Source organism: Protopterus annectens, chromosome 3.part1, assembly GCF_019279795.1.
Source record: "Protopterus annectens isolate FY-2018-M chromosome 3.part1, PAN1.0, whole genome shotgun sequence".
Taxonomy (NCBI): domain Eukaryota; kingdom Metazoa; phylum Chordata; order Ceratodontiformes; family Protopteridae; genus Protopterus; species Protopterus annectens.
The window spans coordinates 295,123,031-295,146,119 of NC_056732.1; the positions used below are offsets into that span (position 1 = coordinate 295,123,031).

General features: G+C 41.7%; 1 protein-coding gene across 1 annotated transcript in view; it reads right to left on the minus strand.

Moving 5' to 3' along the window:
* Positions 1-361: 361 nt before the first annotated feature.
* Positions 362-23,089, minus strand: part of PHF14 (PHD finger protein 14) — a 1,276,961-nt gene continuing 1,254,233 nt past the window's right edge. Inside the window, exons 12-13 of the mRNA XM_044066759.1 lie at positions 595-651; positions 362-487 (exon numbers count right to left, since the gene is read on the minus strand). Coding sequence (XP_043922694.1) covers positions 362-487; positions 595-651 — 183 coding nt within the window. The remainder of the gene's footprint in view (positions 488-594; positions 652-23,089) is intronic.

The window sequence follows — 23,089 nt, forward strand, 5'->3', positions numbered from 1 at the left end:
ATGATTAAATTGTTTTATAGACTAGCTGAACTATTTAAAGCTAAGTGCTTCAATTGAATTGCTGTATGTTTATCTTTGTGACCTGTTGTTATAAAGCATTGACAATTCACCCTGACAAGACAGAATTAATCCTCATGCGTTAGAAAAACAGATTATCCTGCTTAATTACATCTGAATCCACAGAGTAAATGTGTGTGGCAGGTCAATAAGTAGATCAATCTAGGGTTCTAAAGTGATGTTTCCCGTAAATCCAAGTTTTAAAAAAATGGTTCTGTATTGCACTTTTCTTCATTACAGTCTTGATGAGAAAGTGATGAAGATGGAACTTTAATTCCCTGAGGAAAAGGTCACAGCACCAGACCTACCTGACAAGATTTTCATTGTCTCCAGGCCCCTTGCAAGTAGCACACTCAGTCCTTAAATCATCTGACTTTGGTTTCTTCTGTAGCACTGGCTGTCTCTGCCTTCTTTCCCTTGGAATCCTTTCCTATTATGAATAAATAAAAGAAAAACAGAAAAGAAAACTGCATAAGTAATAAGTCAAGGGGCAGTTTATAAACCTGATTTGCTTATATGAGATAGTTGTTTACCCACCTCAGGTTTTTCATCTTCAAAAATGAAATCACGTTTTCGTTTTTGTCCTCTAGTTCTCTGGGGGAGGGTTAGAAAGGACTCCATTACTAGGCTGCATTTATTAAACTGCCATACATTCTTCAGAAGATTCATATGTTTAAACCCAAAGCATTAATAAGACAATAACACAACATTCCAGTTGAAAAAACATAGTGCATGTTTTTTTTTAATCCCCACCACAACCCAGCTCCACAAACTCCACTAACTACACTTCCTGCACTCAAGTTGGGCCATTTGTTTTGCAGAAGTGGCAGCCAAGCATTCCTAGGCTATGCAAGAACTCCTTAGCCCATTCATTCCTGCCTCTTATAGCTTATCCAGTTCTTTAGCAAAACGAGTTGGCTACTCACTAAAAGATGGAAGACTGTCTGTACTTCAGCTAGTAGAGGGAATAAACTACTTCTGTGAGCTGGCATTTAACTCAACAATGGATTTCAAAACCTAGCAGAAAAATCAATATACTCTACTACATTAAATGTTAAAGGAGTCCAGCATTTTAATTTGCATAAAAGTAAGAAACCAAAGTGGCTGATAAAAACATATTTTAAAGTAGCCACTGACTAGTTGATTACCCTGGCTGTCTTATTAACAAAGCAAACACAAAAATGTTGCATGGATATACAGTTTTCTCCTCTTACTGTTATCAGCCAATCTTACAGCCTGGTCCTCTACATGGGACGTACTAAGATAAAGTGCAAATAATAATGCCACAAACATGTCTTTAATGCAAAGCACTACGTCATGACCTAGTTTAAGTAATCAACTGACTTTCACTTGTGCCCTTACATCTGGCAAAGTCATTATTTAGTGGAGTACATTTCTATGGCTTCAGATGAGAAAATGAGAAAAAAATGCAACAAATTTTGGGCTATGTTAATGCACCACAGTGTAACAGTTCCTATGGAGTAGAATGCCAAAAGCTCAGTGGCAAAGATAAGAATCTAATTTAGGCTACTGTATAGGGTTGCCACCTTTTAAGCGAGCCAAAGTGGAACATGGGGGTGTGGCCAATATGATACTGGCCACACCCTCTACCGTGACATCACCAGCAGAGTGGTGAAGGAGATGCTGTTATGGGTACAACGAATGCCTGCTGGAGTGACTAGCTGGTTGCTGGGAGTAGCAGCTGGGTGGATGAATGACTGGATGGATGGCTTGATGGATGGATGACTAGCTGCATGGATGGATGGATGGATGGCTGGCTGGATGGAGGAGGAGGAGGGCTGGCTGGATGGAGAATGGCTGGCTGGCTGGAGGAGAATGGTTGGCTGGCTGGATGGAGGAGAAGGATGGCTGGCTGGCTTGTTTAAAAAAAAAAAAAAAAAAAAAAAAAAATCTCGATCTTTTTTTAGCGGCTGTAGAAGTGCTTAAAACAAAGCGCTCCTACAGCAGCGATCTTTGCAGGGCTCTTCCTGCCCCAATCCCCACCTCTTTTGTGAATTGCAGCCAATTGCTGCACAAATTAAAGCACCTGGACCTAACAGGCAGCAGCTTTGCCTGCAGGTCCGGGTTGGTGACGTAACTGAATTGCCGTGAAAAAGCCGGAAGTAATTGCGACTTTTCCACAACAATTCAGTGCGATCGCAAAAGCGGGACTTTTCAGGTCCCACTACTTGATACAGCGGGCAACGGGATAAGGTGGCTTAACCCGTGAGTGTCCCGCTGACAACGGGACGGGTGGCAACCTTACTAGTGTACAGATCAGTATCTAAAGACATAGTCAACACTGTGCTTCTCTCAGTCTGAGACTGTATGAGGAAAAGAATACGGCAATGTATGACATTAAAGGATCAACAAATTTGAAAGAAATGGAAGACTGTTGATTTTTAGAGTGTAGTAGCAATGTCCACATTATTATCATCCATGAAATAAAAATGTAACTCAGTCTTGACAAAAAATAATAAAAATTACTGAAAATGACAGACACTTTTTCATTACTCAGCAAACCTCTCCCACATGTCTTTTCAAATCCAGACTGCAAATCAAAATGTTGAAACATTTAACAGACCCAGGGTCAGGTCATCAAAACTAATCTCAGTAAAAACTGTTTTGCTGTACACAAATGCATAAAATGACATACACTGAAACACGTACATGAAAATCATTCAAAGTCTTTTACTGTGAGGAGCAAACTATCCACATTCTCCATTTAGGAAGCTTTGTCCACTGCATACCCTCTACCATTTCGGAGGTCTCTATGTCTTGGTGGAAAACTGAAAGCTCTGATTTCTTTTGCAGCCTGACAAGTTTCTTACAGAGTAATTTTAAGTGAAGCATACCACTGTAAAGAACACTTCTGATAACCTGATGACCTGCTTTCAAATTCAAATGAAAGTTATGGGTAATTACCATGATGCTAGATCTGTAAGCAGAGTTCTGACTATAAGTAATGCTAGAATGAATGCCAGAGGCATTCCCAAGCTACTAACTCTACTCCATCTCACTAAGCACTGCTCCATCCTTCTATAGTCCTGTACCAAGCAAAAGTGGGAGTGCCAAGGTAATACCAAACTGCAAGGCAGGGAAACGGAGGGAATGTTTGCTCCTGTAGCTGGAGTTCTGCGCACAAATCTAGTGGTAAGGTAAGTACTTAGATCTTTTGTATCACAGATCTCAGAGTTCCAGCTGCAGGAATGTCAAGGTCAGAGGAGCCAGATCATTTCATGCTTCCTGGGAGGTTTTCCTAAGGAAGACCTAGACCTAGACTTGCTGTCCAACTTAAAGTGCTTTGCAAAGATACTCAGGGATGACCAAGTAGGTGCTGCACAGACATCACAGACGAACTTTGAAAGAAAGTTACAGATACACAGAAAGCTCTGGAAGAATGCACTAACATAACAAGTGTAATGTTTTACCATATTCACTATAAAAGAAAAAGCGGTTAGAAAATCATCTGGAGAGGCAATGACTAGTGCCATCCTTACCTAACAAACAGTTGTTCTTTTCATTTTATCAACACAATACCTTGAACTGCCTGTGCACAACTATGAAGTCAGACAGATACATGCTTTGACTGAAGAACTTAAAAAAAGGAATACAACCAAGTGAAAAACTGACTGAAGATTAGTTTTAGTGTCTACTTTAGGTATAAAGGAAACTTAACTCCATATGAAATGTAACGTAAGGAGATTTGAAAGGCAGGGACTGTAATCCAAAAAAAATTCTCTTCACAAAAGTAAATGCCACTAGAAAAACGATCTTACAAAGATAAGTATTTCATCCCATTCTGACATAGCTGGCTCAAATAGGGTAAGGGTTAAAGACTCAAATTTTCCCCCAAAAAATAAATGTCCCAATGAGGGTCTGGATCCTTAATGGGAGGTAAGGAGAAAAGCCCCCCTAAGAAATATGTGAGGCCACTGACACAGAATCCTGACCAAAGTGCTCAGCTTTCAACGCAGGTGCAATACTGGCATTTAGAAATAAATGCTGGCATACACCGAAGAGCTATCAGAATTGGCCTATCTCACCCCTTAACATTTTGCACCCGGGGTGGCTGCCTCCTTTACACTGCCCTCCCAGTATGTTACTGATTCTGACCAGAATGAAAGTTATAAACAGCTGTTAAATGAACCTTGACGAAAGAGTAACTGAAGCCTGCAACAACAATTCTGAAAATACCTTAATGCTTGCTAGAGGGGAACAAAAATGATCCAAATTTTGTGATGCGGCCCAGACAGAAACTCCTTTTTTATTTCACCCTTGTAAATTTTTGGATAGATGGTGTCGCTTATTTGTCTCCAACACAAATAATGAGAAGGCTTGGGGTTTCGTTCAGATACTTTAATACACAGAAACACATCAGGATGGATAGCAGCATCTTTAAGTAAGAACAAACTTAACAGACAGAACTTACATACATACATACATGTTCACTTCTCAACAGCTAACTACAAAATGGCAGTCAGGCTTGCACGTGCTCAAAATTTATACTCTAGTGCAAGACCTTGGATAGCTTCTTAAAGGTATACACACACTGAATGATCTACGTTCTCCTCCTTAAAAAGATTGCCCTTTATGTAAAACAGCAGCAGAAATAGGCATGCATTACAATGTACATCAGAAACAAAATACAATGTTTATGTCCAAGTTGCTTCATATCTATTGCACGGTTTAGAGATTCTACCATATCTCGTAACATAACAATCGGGACTAAAATTACTAACAGGGACAGTCTCTCACAGGCTATTTGCTGTGGCATAGGCTCGGATAGCGGTAGTAAATGCCTCCGATTCCACCTAAAGATTCCTTCTTCTGTTTTCACAATGTACGATCTCGGCTCTGGACAAATACTCTTCATGACACCAATCTAATCATAACCTTTGGACGTCTGCATCCTTACCACCTCTCCTTTTTGTAATGGATTGAGCGGTCTGCTGGTCTTATCATAGTAGGCCTTCTGGGACAGGTGTTTCCCCAACAGGCTGTTTCTCACTGATCTGCTGTTCTTGACACATGGAACCAAAAATTGAACATTAAGTGGTAATGCGGTTTTGATTTGTCTCAACAGAAGTCACTGAGCCGTTAAACTAAGATGTTTATCACATGGAATATTTCTGAGATTCAAGAAAACATCACTATTATCTCATTTTGAATTCTCAAGTAACTGTTTTGCACTTTGCATTGCACATTCTGCCAAACCATTTGACTGCAGGTACTTCGGACTACATGAGACATGAGTAAAGTCCAATTCTTCTGCAAATCTCTTGAACTGTTGGCTTATAAACTGCGTGCCATTGTCTGAAATACCTTTGTGGACTTCCATGTACAGCAAAATGACATTTTATCTTAATAATGACTGTACTGAATGCTAGATTGGGAAGTAGGTCAATCTCAAACCAACTGGAGTAAGAGTCTACTAACACCAAACAATGTTGACCATTCCGCTCAAAGTTATCTGTGACAACTGTCGACCAAGGTAGTTTTGGAATATGGTTAAGATGAAATGGTTCTTTCTGTTGATGAGGCTTTGTACTATTACATACTGAACAAGAAGAAAGTGCTCTCTCAATGTCCTGTGACACAGAAGGCCAAAATACTCTATCTCGCCCTTCTTTTGGTAGATTCGGTTCATGGGTGACCACGATGCAAGTTAGTAATGTACTCAGGTTGCAAGGACTTTGGAACAATTACTTTCGGACCTTTCATTATGATACCTTTGTCAGGCAAAATCTCATCTCTGTATGGAAACTAAGGTTGTTCTTAAGGTAAATTAGATTGCTTTGACAGCCATCATTGATTGATAAAGTGGTTGAGCCTCTGCAAAACTGGATCTGTGGCAGAAAAATTACGCACTTCCATGACTTCAAAATCATCAATCAAATGAGAACCTTGACTGTCATTCTGTTCAGCGGTATTTCTGGGTGATATGGATATCGTATCAGCTAGATAAAGAAGTTTGGCTTTCTTTTAGACAAGATTGAAATTGTACTTTTGCAGTCTCAGCATCATATGTTGCAGTCAGGCTGGGGTTGAATGCATTGGTTTTCTCAAGATAGTGGTTAATGGTTGTTGGTCTGTTTCAATCTGGATAGGTCTAACACAAAACAAAATCATGGAACTTCAAACATGCAAACACAATTGCCAAAAGGTCTTTCTCAATCTGGGCGAACTGCTGTTCAGTTTGGGTAAGAGTTCATGATGCACAGGCAACAGGGTGATCCTCTTCTAGAATGACTGCACCAAGACCAAATTTCAAAGTATCACAGGAAAGTGCAACTGGTTTGTGAACATTACAGTATCTGAGCACTGGCAGACTAGCAATTCTCTGTTTCAGGATATCAAATGCTCTTTGGTGTTGCTCTAACCAAGACCAGGATACATCTTTATGTGTCAGCTCTGACTGGTACTGAAAGTTGGCTCAAGTCTGGAATAAACTTGCCTAGGTAGCTGACCATGCCAAGACAATGCTGTAGAACTTGAAAATTGTCTAGAGCTGGCATCTCGAGAATGGCTGATTGCTCTTAAGGATTTGGTCAATGACCAACATAAAGAATTTCTTGTAGCCTGAATTTGCATTTGTGTGGATTGCGCTTAAGATTAACTTGACATACCCTTTCTAGAATTTTTCTGAGGTTTCTGTCATGCTCTGCTTTATCACAACCTCCTAATAGTAAGCATGTCTACTATGCTAGCGCAAAGATACCCAGAAAAAATTAGCTCCATTGCACTTTGAAAAACATCACTTGCAGAATTTATCCCAAACGGCATTCTCAGAAATCTGTACCTGACAGAGTACTGAAAGTAGTGAGCACTGAGGATTTTTTATCTAGCTGAATTTGCCAAAATTAACTCTCTGCATCTAAAAAAAATAGCGGCATTTGGCATCAAAGCTGTGACTTCTTCAACTGTGCACACTGGATCATGGGATCTTTTTAGCCATTTGTTCATATCTTGTGGACTAATACATATTCTGATGTCATCTGATCTTTTCTTATGAGCTACTATCATGGAAGATACCCATTCTGTTGGAGTTTCCACTGGACAAATTACACGTTGTTGCGCCATTTTATCTAACTTGGTTTGACTCTGCCGGCATGGCTGCTGTAACTTTTCGTGCTGGAATGATAACTGTACCGACCTCTGGGTCTAACTTCATGGAGTACACAACTGGAAGTTTGCCTAGTTTGTCTTGAAAATGATCTGCATATGTAGAAAAAATGTGCTGGACAAAATTAAAGTAGTGGTCTTTCAAGCTCACACGGTGGACTTCCTTATTAAATGAAAGCAGTCCCAATTTCAAAGTGTCTCTGAGCCCTGATAATGACTGGACGTGCCTCTGGACCACGTAAAATAATAAGCCGCAGCTGTTTCCAGCAGAGTAACATGAAAGCACTACCGAACTTTCAGTTTAAATTTCTTCACCTCCATAGGCAACAGGTTTCACACACCTTGCCACATCAAGCCTTTCACCTTTACACACTGGCAAATGTTTCTGCTGACATAACATCGCACTTGGAACCTGTGTCAGGTTTGAGCTCTGTAGGTTTGCCATTTATCTGAGCAGTACAAAAACACTTCATTCTTTGCCCTTAAATGTACTGCACTGACTGTTTCATGAAGCACTGACATACCATCAACATAAAGGGTTGGTGGCAATTCTACTCCATAGCTTTCTAACTGATCAACTAATTTCTTAAAATGTTCCCTTTTAATAAAAGAATGTGGGCCATTTGATTTATAAAATTTTTTGAAATTATTCCATTTATTACATTTGTGGCAATGTTGACAAAAAGCTAAACATTTTTCCTTTTTAGATTCATGACTTCCACCACAATTACAACAGTTGGCAATGAAACTAGGTTGGGGCCCAGGCTTTGAGTATGCTGACTCACTCTTGTGCTTCACTGAGACTGTGCGAAGTCTGGAATGTGCTAGAAAGTTATGGGATTTAACAGTAGGTGCTGCAGGGCTTACAGCTGCCATGTGCTTGGACCTGTTTCTTTTATCTATGTGCTGCATAGTATCAACATGAGCTTTATCACTGTGCCTTCTAGAGCTGCTCCTATTTGTAAGCATATTTGTGTGCTTTTCTGTGAGCTCATATGTCTGCTTTATTTCTCAGGTTGGTTATATATGCTGCAAAAGTTTCACCAGGCTTTTGATCCCTTGTGTAAATAAATGACTTTCCACTGTAACATTTGTCTGGGGGTTACACATTTCTCTAAATTTACATTTAAGCACTCTGGGTCCTTCCTTGACTCAGCCTGCACAACAGTATGTCAGTTTTCCTCCTTTCCAGCAGGTGCATACACAAATGAGCTCTTCCTTTCAATGCCTTCCGGCCCAGCTAAATTAAGTAGAATAAATGCCTTTGTATGGTCATCTTCATCAGAGAATGCAGTCTGTATGAAAATGTCATACCCTTGATCAAACACTCTCCAATGCTCAGCAATATTACTGTCAAACACAAGTGCACTGAGCTTTCAAAATCAGTCTGCCATACCCATAAAGTATACACAAACACACTGAAAATATGACCCTTTGTAATCATGTATGAACAACTGTTCCGTGACCTTGTAACAACATTGAAATGCACAATAAACTCTTCGAAATACTGCACTTTGCGAAATACACTCTGTAATGGTTGTACTCTACGAAATACGCATTGTAATGGCCTTAATTTTGCAAAGTAGCTTTACTGTAACACTGCACAAACATGTGAACACCTTATACACTTCTGAAAACTTGGATATCTTTGCTTAATACGAAAAATACATATGCTTTGCGAACAATGAGGTAATTTCCCTTTACTGCATTTGTTTTATGTAATTCGGACTTTATTTCAAATATTTTCCATAGTAATTTGAATATTATTTTATCAATAACGTACATATCTGTTTATGCGAATACCGTTTAGAATGTTCTGTATGCCCCTTTTCATATCTTACGAGTAAGAAATAGTGCTGAGCAAGATTTAATATTTATATTCATTTCTGACCTGTTTTGTGAAGTTTTACCCCTTTTTAGGATGATTCATTCTTGTACACTCCTCCAACCATAGCCAAGTGCCTCTAATTATTTTAGCCATGTCATCTCAAACTTCATGTCCCTTGGATGTGCTGGTTCTGGCATCATGTCATTTGTTTGTCTCTAACACAAATAATAAGAAGGCTTGGGATTTCGTTCAGATTCTTTAATACATAGAAACACATCAGGATGGAAAGCAGCATCTTTAAATATGACTGAACTAACAGACAGAGCTTATATACATACATGTTCACATCTCAACAGCTAACTATAAAATGGCAGTCAGGCTCATACGTGCTCAGTATTTACACTTTAGTGCAAGCCCTTGGACAGCTTCTTAAAGGTATATACACACTCATTGAGCTACAGATGGTTTCCATGAAAATGAAAGGGCTGAAACTACCCTATCAGACAAGACAGCTGAGCAGACTAGCAGTGGAACTCCAGTAACCAAATTATCAGCTTTTTTGCAAAGAAATCTAGAGAGGTGTTGCCAGGCTGGTAGGTTAGAAATCTCAAACAGGGTGAAAGTCAAAGGGGAGAGTGTAGGAGGAAGAGCTAAAAGATGAAGAACCAAATGTCTGTTGGTCAAAATGGACTACTTATAATAACCTCTGCTTTGGATAATGACAGCATTCGATGAACATACTCATAAGAAGAAGTGGAAGAAAAGTACAGATATGTCCCTGAGGTAAAGATATCACTTGTGAAATTTAGCACATGCTAAGAGGTTACAAAAAGGATATCTCCCACCACCTGCAAATCTTCCTGTCCAAGGAATAAATCAGTGATCACTTACAGGGAAGGAATACACAGCAGCTGAGTCTGTCTGCAAAAGAAATAGCTTCCCCAGGGATAAGGATCACTGAGATGAATAGAATGTTCTTGAAAAAACACTTTTACCCTCCCAAGGCTTCTGTACATGAGAGGTAGGAATGAGTTCCCCACATCTTTGTTTAGTCAAACAACCACAACACTGTCTGACCAAATGCACATATCACCATGGGGAGACACTCCTGCTGAGCTAGAAGTGAGACCAGCCCCCCCCCTTATTTCCAGGACATAAGTGAGACTCTTCGCTGAACCACAGTCCCCAATTCAACCCTCCCTCCTTCAGCATGCCCCCCTACCATCTCCCACCTGAAAGTGGATGCTTATATTGGAAGGGTGACCACCCAAGTCTCCGGACACACTTAACTGTCCAAATCTTTGCAGAATTTTCAGATTTTTAACTCATATTTTGGCCTGTTCCTTCAACAATTTGTGATTTTCTGGGAAATCATTAAGTATTAAAGTACCTCAACAATGAGTTTCAAACCTCTTAACCTGCACAAAATACATAGTAATGCAAAACCGGTTATTCAAGCAAAATTTAAGTTTATAAGAGCAATATTTAAAATCCATCCCTAATTCTGGGCCTTTGTCCTCCCATTATTTTTTGGCTTTGTACAGAAGTTTTACACTAAATGTTTGAGAGATATGTTGCTGGGCTAAATGGTCTTCTTCTTAATAGGTGGAACACAACACCACGGGAGATGTATCCTGAATACCTCTTACAGATTTATTGTGGCATCTAAAAGATATTTCCATGACACCACAGCACCTTCAAAATCCACTGTAGGAATTGTGCGTATTACCTGGTATTGAGACAGTAGGTAACCGGATGAGTCCGTCAATCCCAGAACTTTGAAACATATGCTGGCTGTTGAAAGTGGCTGTAAAAGAAAGAGATGTACTGTTTCAGACTGTCATGAATCCTTTCTAAGGGCAAAAATGTCTGAAAAATTGTGGAATCTAGGAGACTATAAAAGTCAACACTTGATTGGATCAGAAGCTGTGACTTTGCAAAGTTTACTGTAACATCTAAGGACCAAAATGTCAAGAAGGTACTACAGAGATGGTCATCTAAGTTAAGAGAATGCGCTGGTACCTCACAACTGTAGGTGAGCTGCTGTCAACAACACATGTGCTTCATGAACATTCTTGAAGCTGATGTAATACTGAAAAGAAGGGGGCAAAAGTGACAATGATTGACTCCACTCAGAAATGAAGGAACTTTGAGTATTTTTCCACCTTCAAGGTGCTAGAAAAGTGTCTTGATGATTGAAACTACACATCCGTCTCTTTGAACAGACATGGGGAAAATATGCAAAGTGGCACAGCTCTGCGGCACACAGGGAGAAAGCCCTGACTGTGACCCTTATGACCTAAGCTTGAAATGGGTTTCAGATGATGGAAGGGAGGGGAGGATGGGAAATGAGTGGCTTACAGCTTTGCCCATCCTGGGCGATGGTACGATTGTTTTCAAGTGGCCATACTGCTTCCATGCATGACAAGGTCATTACTGGGAGGACACAGGTCTAGTACTCCCAAGTCGGTCATGGTAGTCGTTTATGATGCACGTGGGAGTGCATGAGCATCCTGGGAGGGTATAAGAGGCCACAGTGATGAGGTGCACATGACAGTCACCAAGGAGTGAGGTTAGGGTTATAACAGAAATGCTTTGATTGGTGATGTTCTTAGTGATGAAGGGCTGAAAAGGGGAGCTGTGATGAGTCATTCCCCATCCTGGAGAGAATTAGAGGCCATCCAGAAACAAGAATGGCCCTGGTCTGGGTGGTGGGAAGCAAGACTCTCAGGCTGCAGGGATGAAAATGCCTTTTACTGGCATTCAAATGTAAGATCAAGCATCAATATAGGCACAAATTTTACCATGGCTGCCTGAATGACATGTCTGCCTAATCAGCTCTTTATCAGGTGCAAATGGAGTCTCGGCCCATTTTCAAGAATGAATGGGATGGAGACCTATGGAAGGGAGGCCTGATCATCAGGGATAACCATTTGAAATATCGGAACTCAGCAGTGAGTCCTACAACATGGGGAATGAGTAGATGAAAAAAAGACAGCACAGTTGTGTAAAATCTTAACAGAATGGTAGATATCCTTCTCATAACTGTTGCAGCATTCTTTAGATTGGGGATCCCCTGCCAAGGGCAGCTTGATGTCCGACCAGTATACCAAAGCCTTTAGGTTACGTTAAGGGATGCTGTATGTCATACTTATGATCCTTGCAAAGCACAGAGCATAAAGGTGATGTTTGGATATACCATTCTCAGAACTGAGAGCCCAGTAGGAACGCCAATCCAAGGAAAAAAGAGGCAATCAGTACATCCAGAAGAGAAATGGACCAGGGGGTGGAGGGAGGGAGTGAATACTGCAACAGTGAAGAAAAGGACATCTACAGTTATTTTAAGACTTTACACAACTGTGCTATGTCCTTCCATTTTACTGTTGCAGTATTCTTTATATTAGGGAGAGTACCAAAGCTGAAGAAGAAACTTGGGGGCAGGAAGGACCTGCAGAGCCCTCCAGGAAACCAAGAAGGATGGCCCTGGCAGAACTAGCTTTAGCTCTGGAGATTCCATCCAACTTGTAGCGTTTGGTAAATGTATGCACAAAAGTCCAGGTAGGTGCCTCAAGAACAGAGTTCATGTCCAAACCCTTGAAAAAAGCACCAAAAGAAGCCCCAGCCTCAGAAGAATGAGCCTTAACAAAACATGGAAGGCTCTTACCATAAAGGAATAACAAAAAAATAGCTTTTGAGATCCAAGAAGAAATAGTTTGCTTGGATACAGCTAATTCCAAGAACCTGGCAATGAAAGGAAACAGAACTGATCAGATTTCCTAATAGTCTTAGTCTTATCCAAATAAAAATTGAGTTGTCTATGCACATCTAATGTGTGCAGCACATTCTCACTGGCAGATTGCAGAGAAGGGAAAAAAATGGGCAATTAAATAGACTGATTAAGGGACAACTTTGGGCATAAAGGAAGGATTAGTACGCAAGGTCACTCTGTTCTTATGAAACACCAGAAAAAAAGGAGAACAAGCTATAAAACAAGGGCTTAAAGCTTAGACACCAATTTGGCAGAAGGGCTAACGAATGAACAGTCTTCCAAGTTTAATGCTGCAAAGAAGTTGAAGCTGCAGGCTCAAAAGGAGCTTCAGTCAATTTTTCCCAAAGAAATTAAGATCCCAGGGGAGGAGGAGCATGCTTCCTGGGAGGCCTAATATGAAAGATGCCTTTTAAGAATTGCTTAGCTGCAACTCTAGAAGTTAAAGGAGGAGATAAAGGCAGACATAGCTGATAAAATGGCCTTAATGGAAGAATAAGCCAACCCAGCGTTGAGCAATTCACACAGACATGAGAGAAACAAAGTACCCTCCACTGAAAGTAGATCCATGTTACGGGAAAGACACCAAACAGAAAATCTCTTACATTTGGATAAGTAGGATTTCCTAGTATTGGGTTTCTTGGCCTCCAGCAGGACCTTAAGCATGTCTTTAGAAAAAAGGCTTCTATGTGGAATCAAAATCCTATCACACACTGTGTCAAATGAAGAGTGGACAGGTGGGGATGGATGACAGGTCCCTTGTCTTGTGCGAGTAGGTCCACCTGTGAGGTAACTTGTGATGATTGCCCTTAGCTAAATGCAGAAGAAGAGGGAGCCAATGCTGTCTCCGCCAATAGGGAGACACAACAAAATTTTTGGAGCATCCTGCTGAATTTTGAACAGGACTTTTGGAATGAGGGGAAGGGGAGGGAAAGCATAAAGAAACATCCCCTTCCAAGAAAAAGATAGGGCATCCACCTTCCAAACCAGAGGACCTGGGACTCTGGCACAAAACAGAGGAAGATGTCTGTTCAGAAGGGAGGCAAACAGATCTATCCAAGGAGTAACCCACTGGTGGACGATGTCCAGAAACACATTCCCTGTGAAACATCCATTTGTGGGATTGAGTTAAGGACCTGCTCAGAGGTCTGCCACAGTGTTTTGACCTGAGGGAATGTAAACTGCCTGGAGAGTCATTTGATACTGGACAGCACGATCTCACACCAGGAGTGTCAACCAGCAAAGATAAGATTCACCCCCCGCTTGTTACATACCACATCACTGTTATATTGTCTGTAAATACCATGACAGGTCTTGGGAAGAAAACAGGATGAAAAGCCTGAAGTGCTAGCAGAGAGCTCTCATCTCTTTGACATTGATGTGGTCTTCCTGTTGAAGAGGGTCCATATTGCTTGCACCTTTAGGAAGCCAAAAGCTGCTCCCCTCCAACATCTGAAGCATCTGTGAACAGCTCCTGAAAGGAAGAGGAGGATGAAAAGGGAGCCCTGGATTTAGAGACAACTGCTGGATTCACCAGTGAAGTTCCTTCTTGAAATAAGTCAGAAGCAGAACCACAAATTCCAGGAGATGTGCATGTTGAAGACAAACTGACTTCAGAAACCACTGAAACTTTCTCATGTGGAGTTTGGCTGAAGGGAGCACAGGAATGGTGGATGCAACGAACCCCAGAGTTCTCAAATTCCCAAGCGTCTGAAAGAAGGAAATGAGTGTTAGGGCCTTGGAAGGAGACAAGGATGCCAGCAAAGGCACAGTCTGTATCCTGCACCCCAGAAAAGCATAGTCTTGAGAAGGAGTCAGAAAAGACTTTTTGAAATTTACTGTGAACTCCACTCTTGGCAGAAGATAAATGGCAAAATGAAGATCTTGCAACAGGACCTCTGGAGAGGATGCCTGAAACAGGTTGTCTAAGTAAGGAAAGATCTGGATCCCCTGAATCCTGTAAAAAGCAATCACAGGGGCAAGACATCTGGTGAATACCCTTGGTGCAGCAGAAAGGCCAAAGGACAAAGCACAGGACTAAAAATGCCAGGAAGCAACAGAGAAATGTAAAAACTTCATGAAAAGGGGATGAATTGGAATATGGAGATAAGCATCCTTGAGATCCAAAAACACCATAAAAGCCTGAAGAAGCAGAAGAGGGAACAAAGTCTGAAGGGACAACATTCAAAAGGAGGGCACCTTCAGAAAAATGTTTAGATGAGAGAGGTCTAGAATTGGTCTCCAAGTACCCTCTTTCCTGGGCACTAGAAACATTCTGGAGTAAAACCCCCACTCCCTTTGAGAGACAGGCACTTCTTGAATAGCAGTAGTAACCTGAGTCAAATGATCCCAAAGCACCGCTGGAAAAAAAGATAGTTGTTCATGAGGTGGCTGAGGAATACTTATAAGAGGGGGAATGGATTTGCAGACCATGAAGTACCCCGGGCGAATAATGGACAGGAATCAGGAATCCTGAATAATCTGTAGTCAAACAGGAAAACAGAGAGAGAGAGAGAGAAAGGTGAACAGGAGGAAAGTGGTTGGGAAAAACAGGGAAGTCAGACAGCACACCTGATTTATCTGGAAAGGGAGACTTCTCAGGCACAGAAGTCTGAGTAGCTCTAGCAGGAGGAGCCCACTTATCACCCTTTTTACCTTTAGGAGGAGGGCGAGACTGCCTGCGAACAAAAGCTGACTTACTGGGGTAATTTCTAGGGAATTTAGGCACAAACACATGTTTATGTTCCTGGAAAGCCTTACCTTTGTCCTGAATGGACTTAAACATAGCAGCAGCAGCTTCACCAAACAAGTGTTGATCATCAAGAGGGTCATCCATCAATTTAGCCCTAATATAATCAGTCAAAGGTTGAAGCCAAAGTCATGAATACCTCCTCATCACTGACCCAAAAGCAGCAACCCTAGAAGAAGCATCTGCTGCATCATAACTATAATTGATGGAATGACAAGCCACCTGGGAGGAAGTCCCTAACAGGGAAAGGGCAGAAGTCTTACTCTCAGAGTGTGGAAGGTCACAAATCATCAGACCAGCCTGGGATAAGACAGCCAACAAATACCTGGACACATGGGTCTGATAATTAACAGCCTTAAAAGCCAAGGTAGCAGAGGTATAAACCTTTTTGCTTAGCCTTTCCATGATCCTGCTCTCTTTATCACAGAGCAGTAACCTGGGCGAAGGAAGCAACTGAGAGGGCTTGTCAGAAGCTATACAGACCACAGAGGAGTCAGCAGAAGGACACTTGTACAAAAAATTTACAGTCCTAAGGCACTCTATAGCATCTATCAGGTTTCTTGGGAGCAGGGGGCTGACAGTATGGAGCCTTAGAAGCATTAGAAAATGCATCCAGTAAGGCAGCCAGAACAGGAGGAACAGGAGGAACAGCAGAAGGCCTACAAGAGTCCATCTGCAGAAACTAATAGTACTTTTTTTGTACCTCAGAAACCTGAGCACAATCCTATTTTAAAGAAGTCCATTATCCTTGAGATTGTGTCCTCAAAAGACATCTATTCAAAGGGAGTATCAGAACTGGTACACTCCGCTTCCATAATTCAAAGAAGAGGAAATCTGAGAAGAGTAAGCAAGGGATTCCTCATCAGAGTCTAGCTTTTCCTCAGAAGAAATACTGTTCCCTGGGTTTTTTAAGAGGAGTAGAGGACCAAGGGGGAGCTGGAACAGAAACTCCTTGAGGAGGTTTCAATGCCATCAAAGCACTAAACAAACCCCGAGTAAAGGACTGCTACTCACTTTGAGGGTCCTTTGGAGCAGGAGTAATGTGCTTAGACCTTTGCTTTTTCTTCAATGGGATGCCTGCATTATAAAATTTGGAAGTCTCTGACCCAGGACAGCATTCAAGGATAGTAGTAGGGACTTCTTCTCTGACTAAAATCTGAGGAACACCCCTAGTGCCCATCTCAAATAATCAACTGTGGTTCCCCCTGAACATCCGAAGCGGATGTCTGCAATGCCTCCTCAGACATGCTTAAAGTCAACTCCCTGCCAGCCTCTAACCTGGTCACAGCAGAGGAATCCAGCGATAAAAGCCAGGTGAACTTCTGGGCATTCACTCGACTCAGGAGAAACATCCGGCAGAGGATGAACAGCTGAAGATGAGCGGGAAGTTCCCTCCATCATATCTTTCACGAGAAGCCCAAGATGCTGATTCTCAAGATAAAGTGCCAAAGAAAAGAGTCTACAATGCAGGATTTAAGGTACAAAAGCCTGACAGATGGAAAAGGACATATGGTCATGCCAGGCGCCAAGGCAAAACAGACATTGTTTGTGGTGGTCTTTATAGGGAACCTGTCTCCCACACTGGCATTTACCCTTCTTTGATGACATGAAACCCCACAAGCAACAAAAAGAAAAAGATAAGTAAAAAGAAACCACAATGAGGCACTTATCTTCAATGGCTCAATGAAACCAGCAATGGAATGTTGGCGTTCAAACCAATGATCAAGAGATGGTGTTCGGACTGATGGCAAAGAAGTTCTGAGGATGGTATGTCTGGACATTGCCTTTATGCCATACGCTATGCACGGAGCATACATGTGACATACGGCATACCTTAAGGCAACCTAAAGGTTTTGGTATACTGGATAGACATCGGCCTGTCCTTGGCAGGGGATCCCTCATGTAAAGAATACAACAATGAAATGGAAGGACATCTACATAAAGTCTGAGATGGCTATTTTCATGACTATTTCCTTTTCTTCATGGTAAGGCATTCTCAGAGTTGGTATACATATGTTTGGGGGTTTGGAGGTCTAGGGGGCTTGCCCAATTGCAAAAAAGAAGTTTAAAGGAGAAGAGCAATATTCAAGGTGCACTTTTCTCCTGCAGTTTTGGTCTTTTTTACTGTGTGCCAGCATTTGGTGCAAGCCCAAGAAAGGTCTTGACATTAACTGTGTTTTTGGTACAAAAAGGAATCTGGACAAATATTCAGCAAGGGCAAAGAAAGGGAAAAGGGTAGGAAGGATAAAGGGCAAAAGAAGAGTTCTAGCTATAAATCTTCCTTGTCCATACAGTCTTGGTTTAAGCCCTGAAACCGAGGGAGAATCACCTTCCAATCACCTCCAGAGGAAGGCAGCCTAAAAGAGAGTAATTTCGATGACCCATCTTGAAATCAACTAGATCCATTGCTTCAGGGCCAACTATCTTGGTTGATCTCAGCTGGAACAATATGGACACTCCAACTGAATCCTACTGCTGCAGTACAGGTTATGACAGAATCAGGGTCCTTGCTGATTCTTCTGTTTTCATGAAAAAGAATGTTTCATAGGATGAAATACAATGCCTGCAGCAGTTAGAAGCTGTCTATTTCCTTTCATCTGCTTGACATGTTCATCAAGTTGGGTCCAAAAAAACACATTTTTTAAACAGAAACTACAAATGTTACCCTATTGCCCTTGGTGAACTAAATGAAAAGCCATGAGGGATACTGGGGTATAGTCATGCTGGATTCTATCATACTAGCAACTAGCATCCATGGCACTGTATTCTATATGCACCATCAGATTTGCCCACACTTACAGCAGTGGATGTCAGTGCCTTGAAAGTCACTTTCAAGGGTCCTTCAGAAAGTCCATACACAGGTAGTTGTACTTCATTCAGCATTCCTCTCTGGAAATACAACATATGTGTACAGAGTTCAGTCTCCTCGGGGGACAAGGTAGACAACAGAATTACAAAAATCTCAAAGTGGTCCACAGTGTTGAACTCCTTTCGGAGGAATGGACTGCAGCAGCTTGAAGATTAAATGTCCCTCTTCAAGACAACTAAGGAGCCAGTAATTTCTAGCTTGGGTGTCTCAGCCTAAAATGACCACTCCCATAAAAGTGAAAACAGACTTCCAGGGAAATGAAGCCACAGCATCAAGTGTGCTCCAAAGCAAATTAGGCAGTATCCTACAGAATGCTTCCAGAGGGAGCAACCCAGGAATATACCCAGGAAGACTGCTATAAAACCGCACAAGTTTTATGTAGCTACCACTGAGATGAGATGACAACATCTTAGGGATGGCACCCCCTTCTCCTGTATCAGACAGAATCTGGTGTTCTTGGGGGATTGGGTGAAAGAGTAACAGTCTTCATCATCTATATCCTCTACAGCAGAATGCAGCTCTTGGTCTGAGTGTCTTCTACTGACACATTTTGCAGGTACTTCTGGTTAGGGGACTCCACTGGTGTGGACACAGACTGCTTCTTAGTAGTTTGGGCATGTCTGAGGAGGAGTCACAGTGAAGTATATTTCAAAAAGGAAGCAGACAGTGAAGTAGGGGAATGTGAAGCCTGCTTAAACCATAAAAAGGCCAAGACAACGTAGGACAATACAGTCTTGGGGAGTAGGAAAAACAGTCAAATGATCTCTAGAAAAGAGAAAAAGTATAACAGCAGCAAAACTGTAACAGACATGACAGGCCAACATGGCATCTATTAAAATGGACAAGCAAGTTTTACTGGTTTTCAATGCATTTGTTAACAAGATAGACCTACTAAACACAAAGGCAGCTTTTTAAATTCAATCATACCTTTCAACCTCTTAGAGCAATAATTGTGGACTAAGTTAAAAAAGCATGGGGGACAAAAGCCGAAATCAGGGACAGATTTTAAACACTGCAATTATAACCTTAGAAAGCTGCTAAATTAACAGGTTTTTCAGTAAGATGTATTTTCTGAAGGGTGAAATCTGAAATTCAAATGTTTGTCATTACTTGGTGAGATCACTCTTCAGTGATTAACCAGAAAGTCATACAAGCAACGAGCCAGAATATGAGACCAACATATGTACAATCTGCAAAATTCTGAATGGCTGAGAGGCAGGGTTGCCACCTGTGGGAGCAACCCAGGAATATACCCAGGAAGACTGCTATAAAACCGCACAAGTTTTATGTAGCTACCACTGAGATGAGATGACAACATCTTAGGGATGGCACCCCCTTCTCCTGTATCAGACAGAATCTGGTGTTCTTGGGGGATTGGGTGAAAGAGTAACAGTCTTCATCATCTATATCCTCTACAGCAGAATGCAGCTCTTGGTCTGAGTGTCTTCTACTGACACATTTTGCAGGTACTTCTGGTTAGGGGACTCCACTGGTGTGGACACAGACTGCTTCTTAGTAGTTTGGGCATGTCTGAGGAGGAGTCACAGTGAAGTATATTTCAAAAAGGAAGCAGACAGTGAAGTAGGAGAATGTGAAGCCTGCTTAAACCATAAAAAGGCCAAGACAACGTAGGACAATACAGTCTTGGGGAGTAGGAAAAACAGTCAAATGATCTCTAGAAAAGAGAAAAAGTATAACAGCAGCAAAACTGTAACAGACATGACAGGCCAACATGGCATCTATTAAAATGGACAAGCAAGTTTTACTGGTTTTCAATGCATTTGTTAACAAGATAGACCTACTAAACACAAAGGCAGCTTTTTAAATTCAATCATACCTTTCAACCTCTTAGAGCAATAATTGTGGACTAAGTTAAAAAAGCATGGGGGACAAAAGCCGAAATCAGGGACAGATTTTAAACACTGCAATTATAACCTTAGAAAGCTGCTAAATTAACAGGTTTTTCAGTAAGATGTATTTTCTGAAGGGTGAAATCTGAAATTCAAATGTTTGTCATTACTTGGTGAGATCACTCTTCAGTGATTAACCAGAAAGTCATACAAGCAACGAGCCAGAATATGAGACCAACATATGTACAATCTGCAAAATTCTGAATGGCTGAGAGGCAGGGTTGCCACCTGTCAGGAAATTTTCCTGGCAGTCAAGAAATCTGGGTCTCTGTTAGGAAATTCAGTTAAAATGATTACTTGAAAGGTATTTCACATCATTCTGACAGCTAACACATTTCTGAAGTGTGTTTCTTAAAATGTTTACTGTTTCCCTTGGATTTCCTATTTGCATTCAAATGCAGTGTAACAGCAATCATCGGTGTGACTTATGCTTCTGTATGTGTTTGGTGGTGGTGATGGGGGGAGGGGGTTGAGGTGTACATAAGAACAACAAACTGGCCATAATTTCTTCAACTTTCGATTACTGTCAATCAGCAGCACTGCACACAATAAGTGGTTATTTTTGGTGGCCTGAACAAAATGTGTAGGAAAGGCTCACATCACTGGTGCAACGGTACAAAGCAGTCATCTGACACCTATCTTATTCCTGTCTAAATTCTTGGTTGTGGCTCTATCTGTGTTAAGTTTGCACACTCTCCTTATCTCTGTGTGTGTTTTATTCAGGTCCTCTCACTTTCTACAACTCCCCAAATACATACCACAGGTGAACTGACATCATCATTATCATCTTCTTTCGGCTGCTCCCGTTAGGGGTCGCCACAGCGGATCATCTGTTTCCATTTCTTCCTGTCCTCTGCATCATGCTCTTTCACACCAACCGCCTGCATGTCCTCTCTCACCACATCCATAAAACTTATCTTAGGCCTTCCTCTTTTCCTCTTACCTGGCAGCTACATCCTTAGCATCCTTTTCCCAATATACCCAGCATCCCTCCTCAGCACATGTCCAAACCAACGCAATCTCGCCTCTCTTGCTTTGTCTCCAAACTGTCCAACCTGAGCTGACCCTCTAATATACTAATTCCTAATCCTGTCCATCCTAGTCACACCCAGTGCAAATCTTAACATCTTTAACTCTGCCACATCCAGCTCTGACTCCTGCCTTTTCGTCAGTGCCACTGTCTCCAACCCATAAAACATAGCTGGTCTCACTACCCTCTTGTAGACCTTCCCTTTCACTCTTACTGGTAACAGTCTGTCACAAATCACTCCTGATACTCTTCTCCACCCATTCCACCTTGCCTGTACTCTCTTCTTCACCTCTCTTCCACACTCACCATTACTCTGAACTGTTGATCCCAAGTACTTAAACTCATCCACCTTTACCAACTCTACTCCCTGCATCCTTACCATTCCTCTACCCTCCCTCACATTTACACACATATATTCTGTTTTAGCCCTGCTGACCTTCATTCCTCTCCTCTCTAAAGCATATCTCCACCTCTCCAGGGTCAACTCAACTTGGTCCCTACTCTCACTACATATCACAATGTCATCTGCAAACATCATAGTCCATGAGGCCTCCTGTCTGATCTCATCTGTAAACCTGTCCATAACCACTGCAAATAAGAAAGGGCTCAGAGCTGATCCTTGATGTAATCCCACCTCCACCTTAAACGTATCTGTCACTCCCACCGCAGTCCTCACCAATGTAACACTACCCTTGTACATATCCTGTACCACTATTACATACTTCTCTGCCACTCCCGACTTCCTCATACAATACCACAACTCCTCTCTAGGCACCCTGTCATATGCTTTCTCTAAGTCCATAAAGACACAATGCAACTTCTTCTGACCTTCTCTGTATTTCCCCAACAACACTCTCAGAGCAAATATTGCATCTGTAGTGCTCTTTCCTGGCATGAAACCATACTGCTGATCACTAATCATCACCTCCCTTCTTAACCTAGCTTCTACTACTCTATCCCATAACTTCAAGCTGTGACTGATCAATTTTATCCCTCTGTATTTACTGCAGCTCTGCACATCACCCTTATTCTTAAAGAGAGGTACCAAAACACTTTTTCTCCACTCCTTGGGTATCCTCTGACTTTCCAAAATTTCATTAAACAATCTGGTTAAAAATTCCACTGCCATTTCACCTAAGCACCTCCATGCTTCCACTGGTATGTCATCTGGGCCAACAGCCTTTCCATTCTTCATCCTCTTCATAGCTGTCCTTACTTCCTCCTTGCTAATCTGTTTCACTTCCTGATTCACTATCCCCACATCATCCAACCTTCTTTCTCTCTCATTCATCAGCCCTTCAAAGTACTCTTTCCATCTACTCAACACTCTCTCCTCACTTGTGAGTATGTTTCCCTCACTATCCTTTATCACCCTTACCTGCTGCACATCTTTCCCGGCTCGGTCCCTCTGTCTAGCCAATTCAGTACAGGTCCTTTTCTCCCTCTTTAGTGTCCAATCTCTCATACAACTCTCCATATGTCTTATCCTTAGCCTTCGCCACCTCTCTCTTTGCCATGCGTCTCATCTCCTTATCCTCATGTCTACTTTCTTCATCTCTTTGACAATCCCACTTCTTCTTCGCCAGCCTCTTCCTCTGTATACTCTCCTGTACTTCCTCATTCCACCACCAGGTCTCCTTCTCCTCCTTCCTCTGTCCAGATGTGACACCAAGCACCTTTCTAGCAGTGTGAACTGACATTCTTCCAATTTTCCTGTAGAAAACATGTGTGTGTTTGTGCATGTGTGGGCATGAA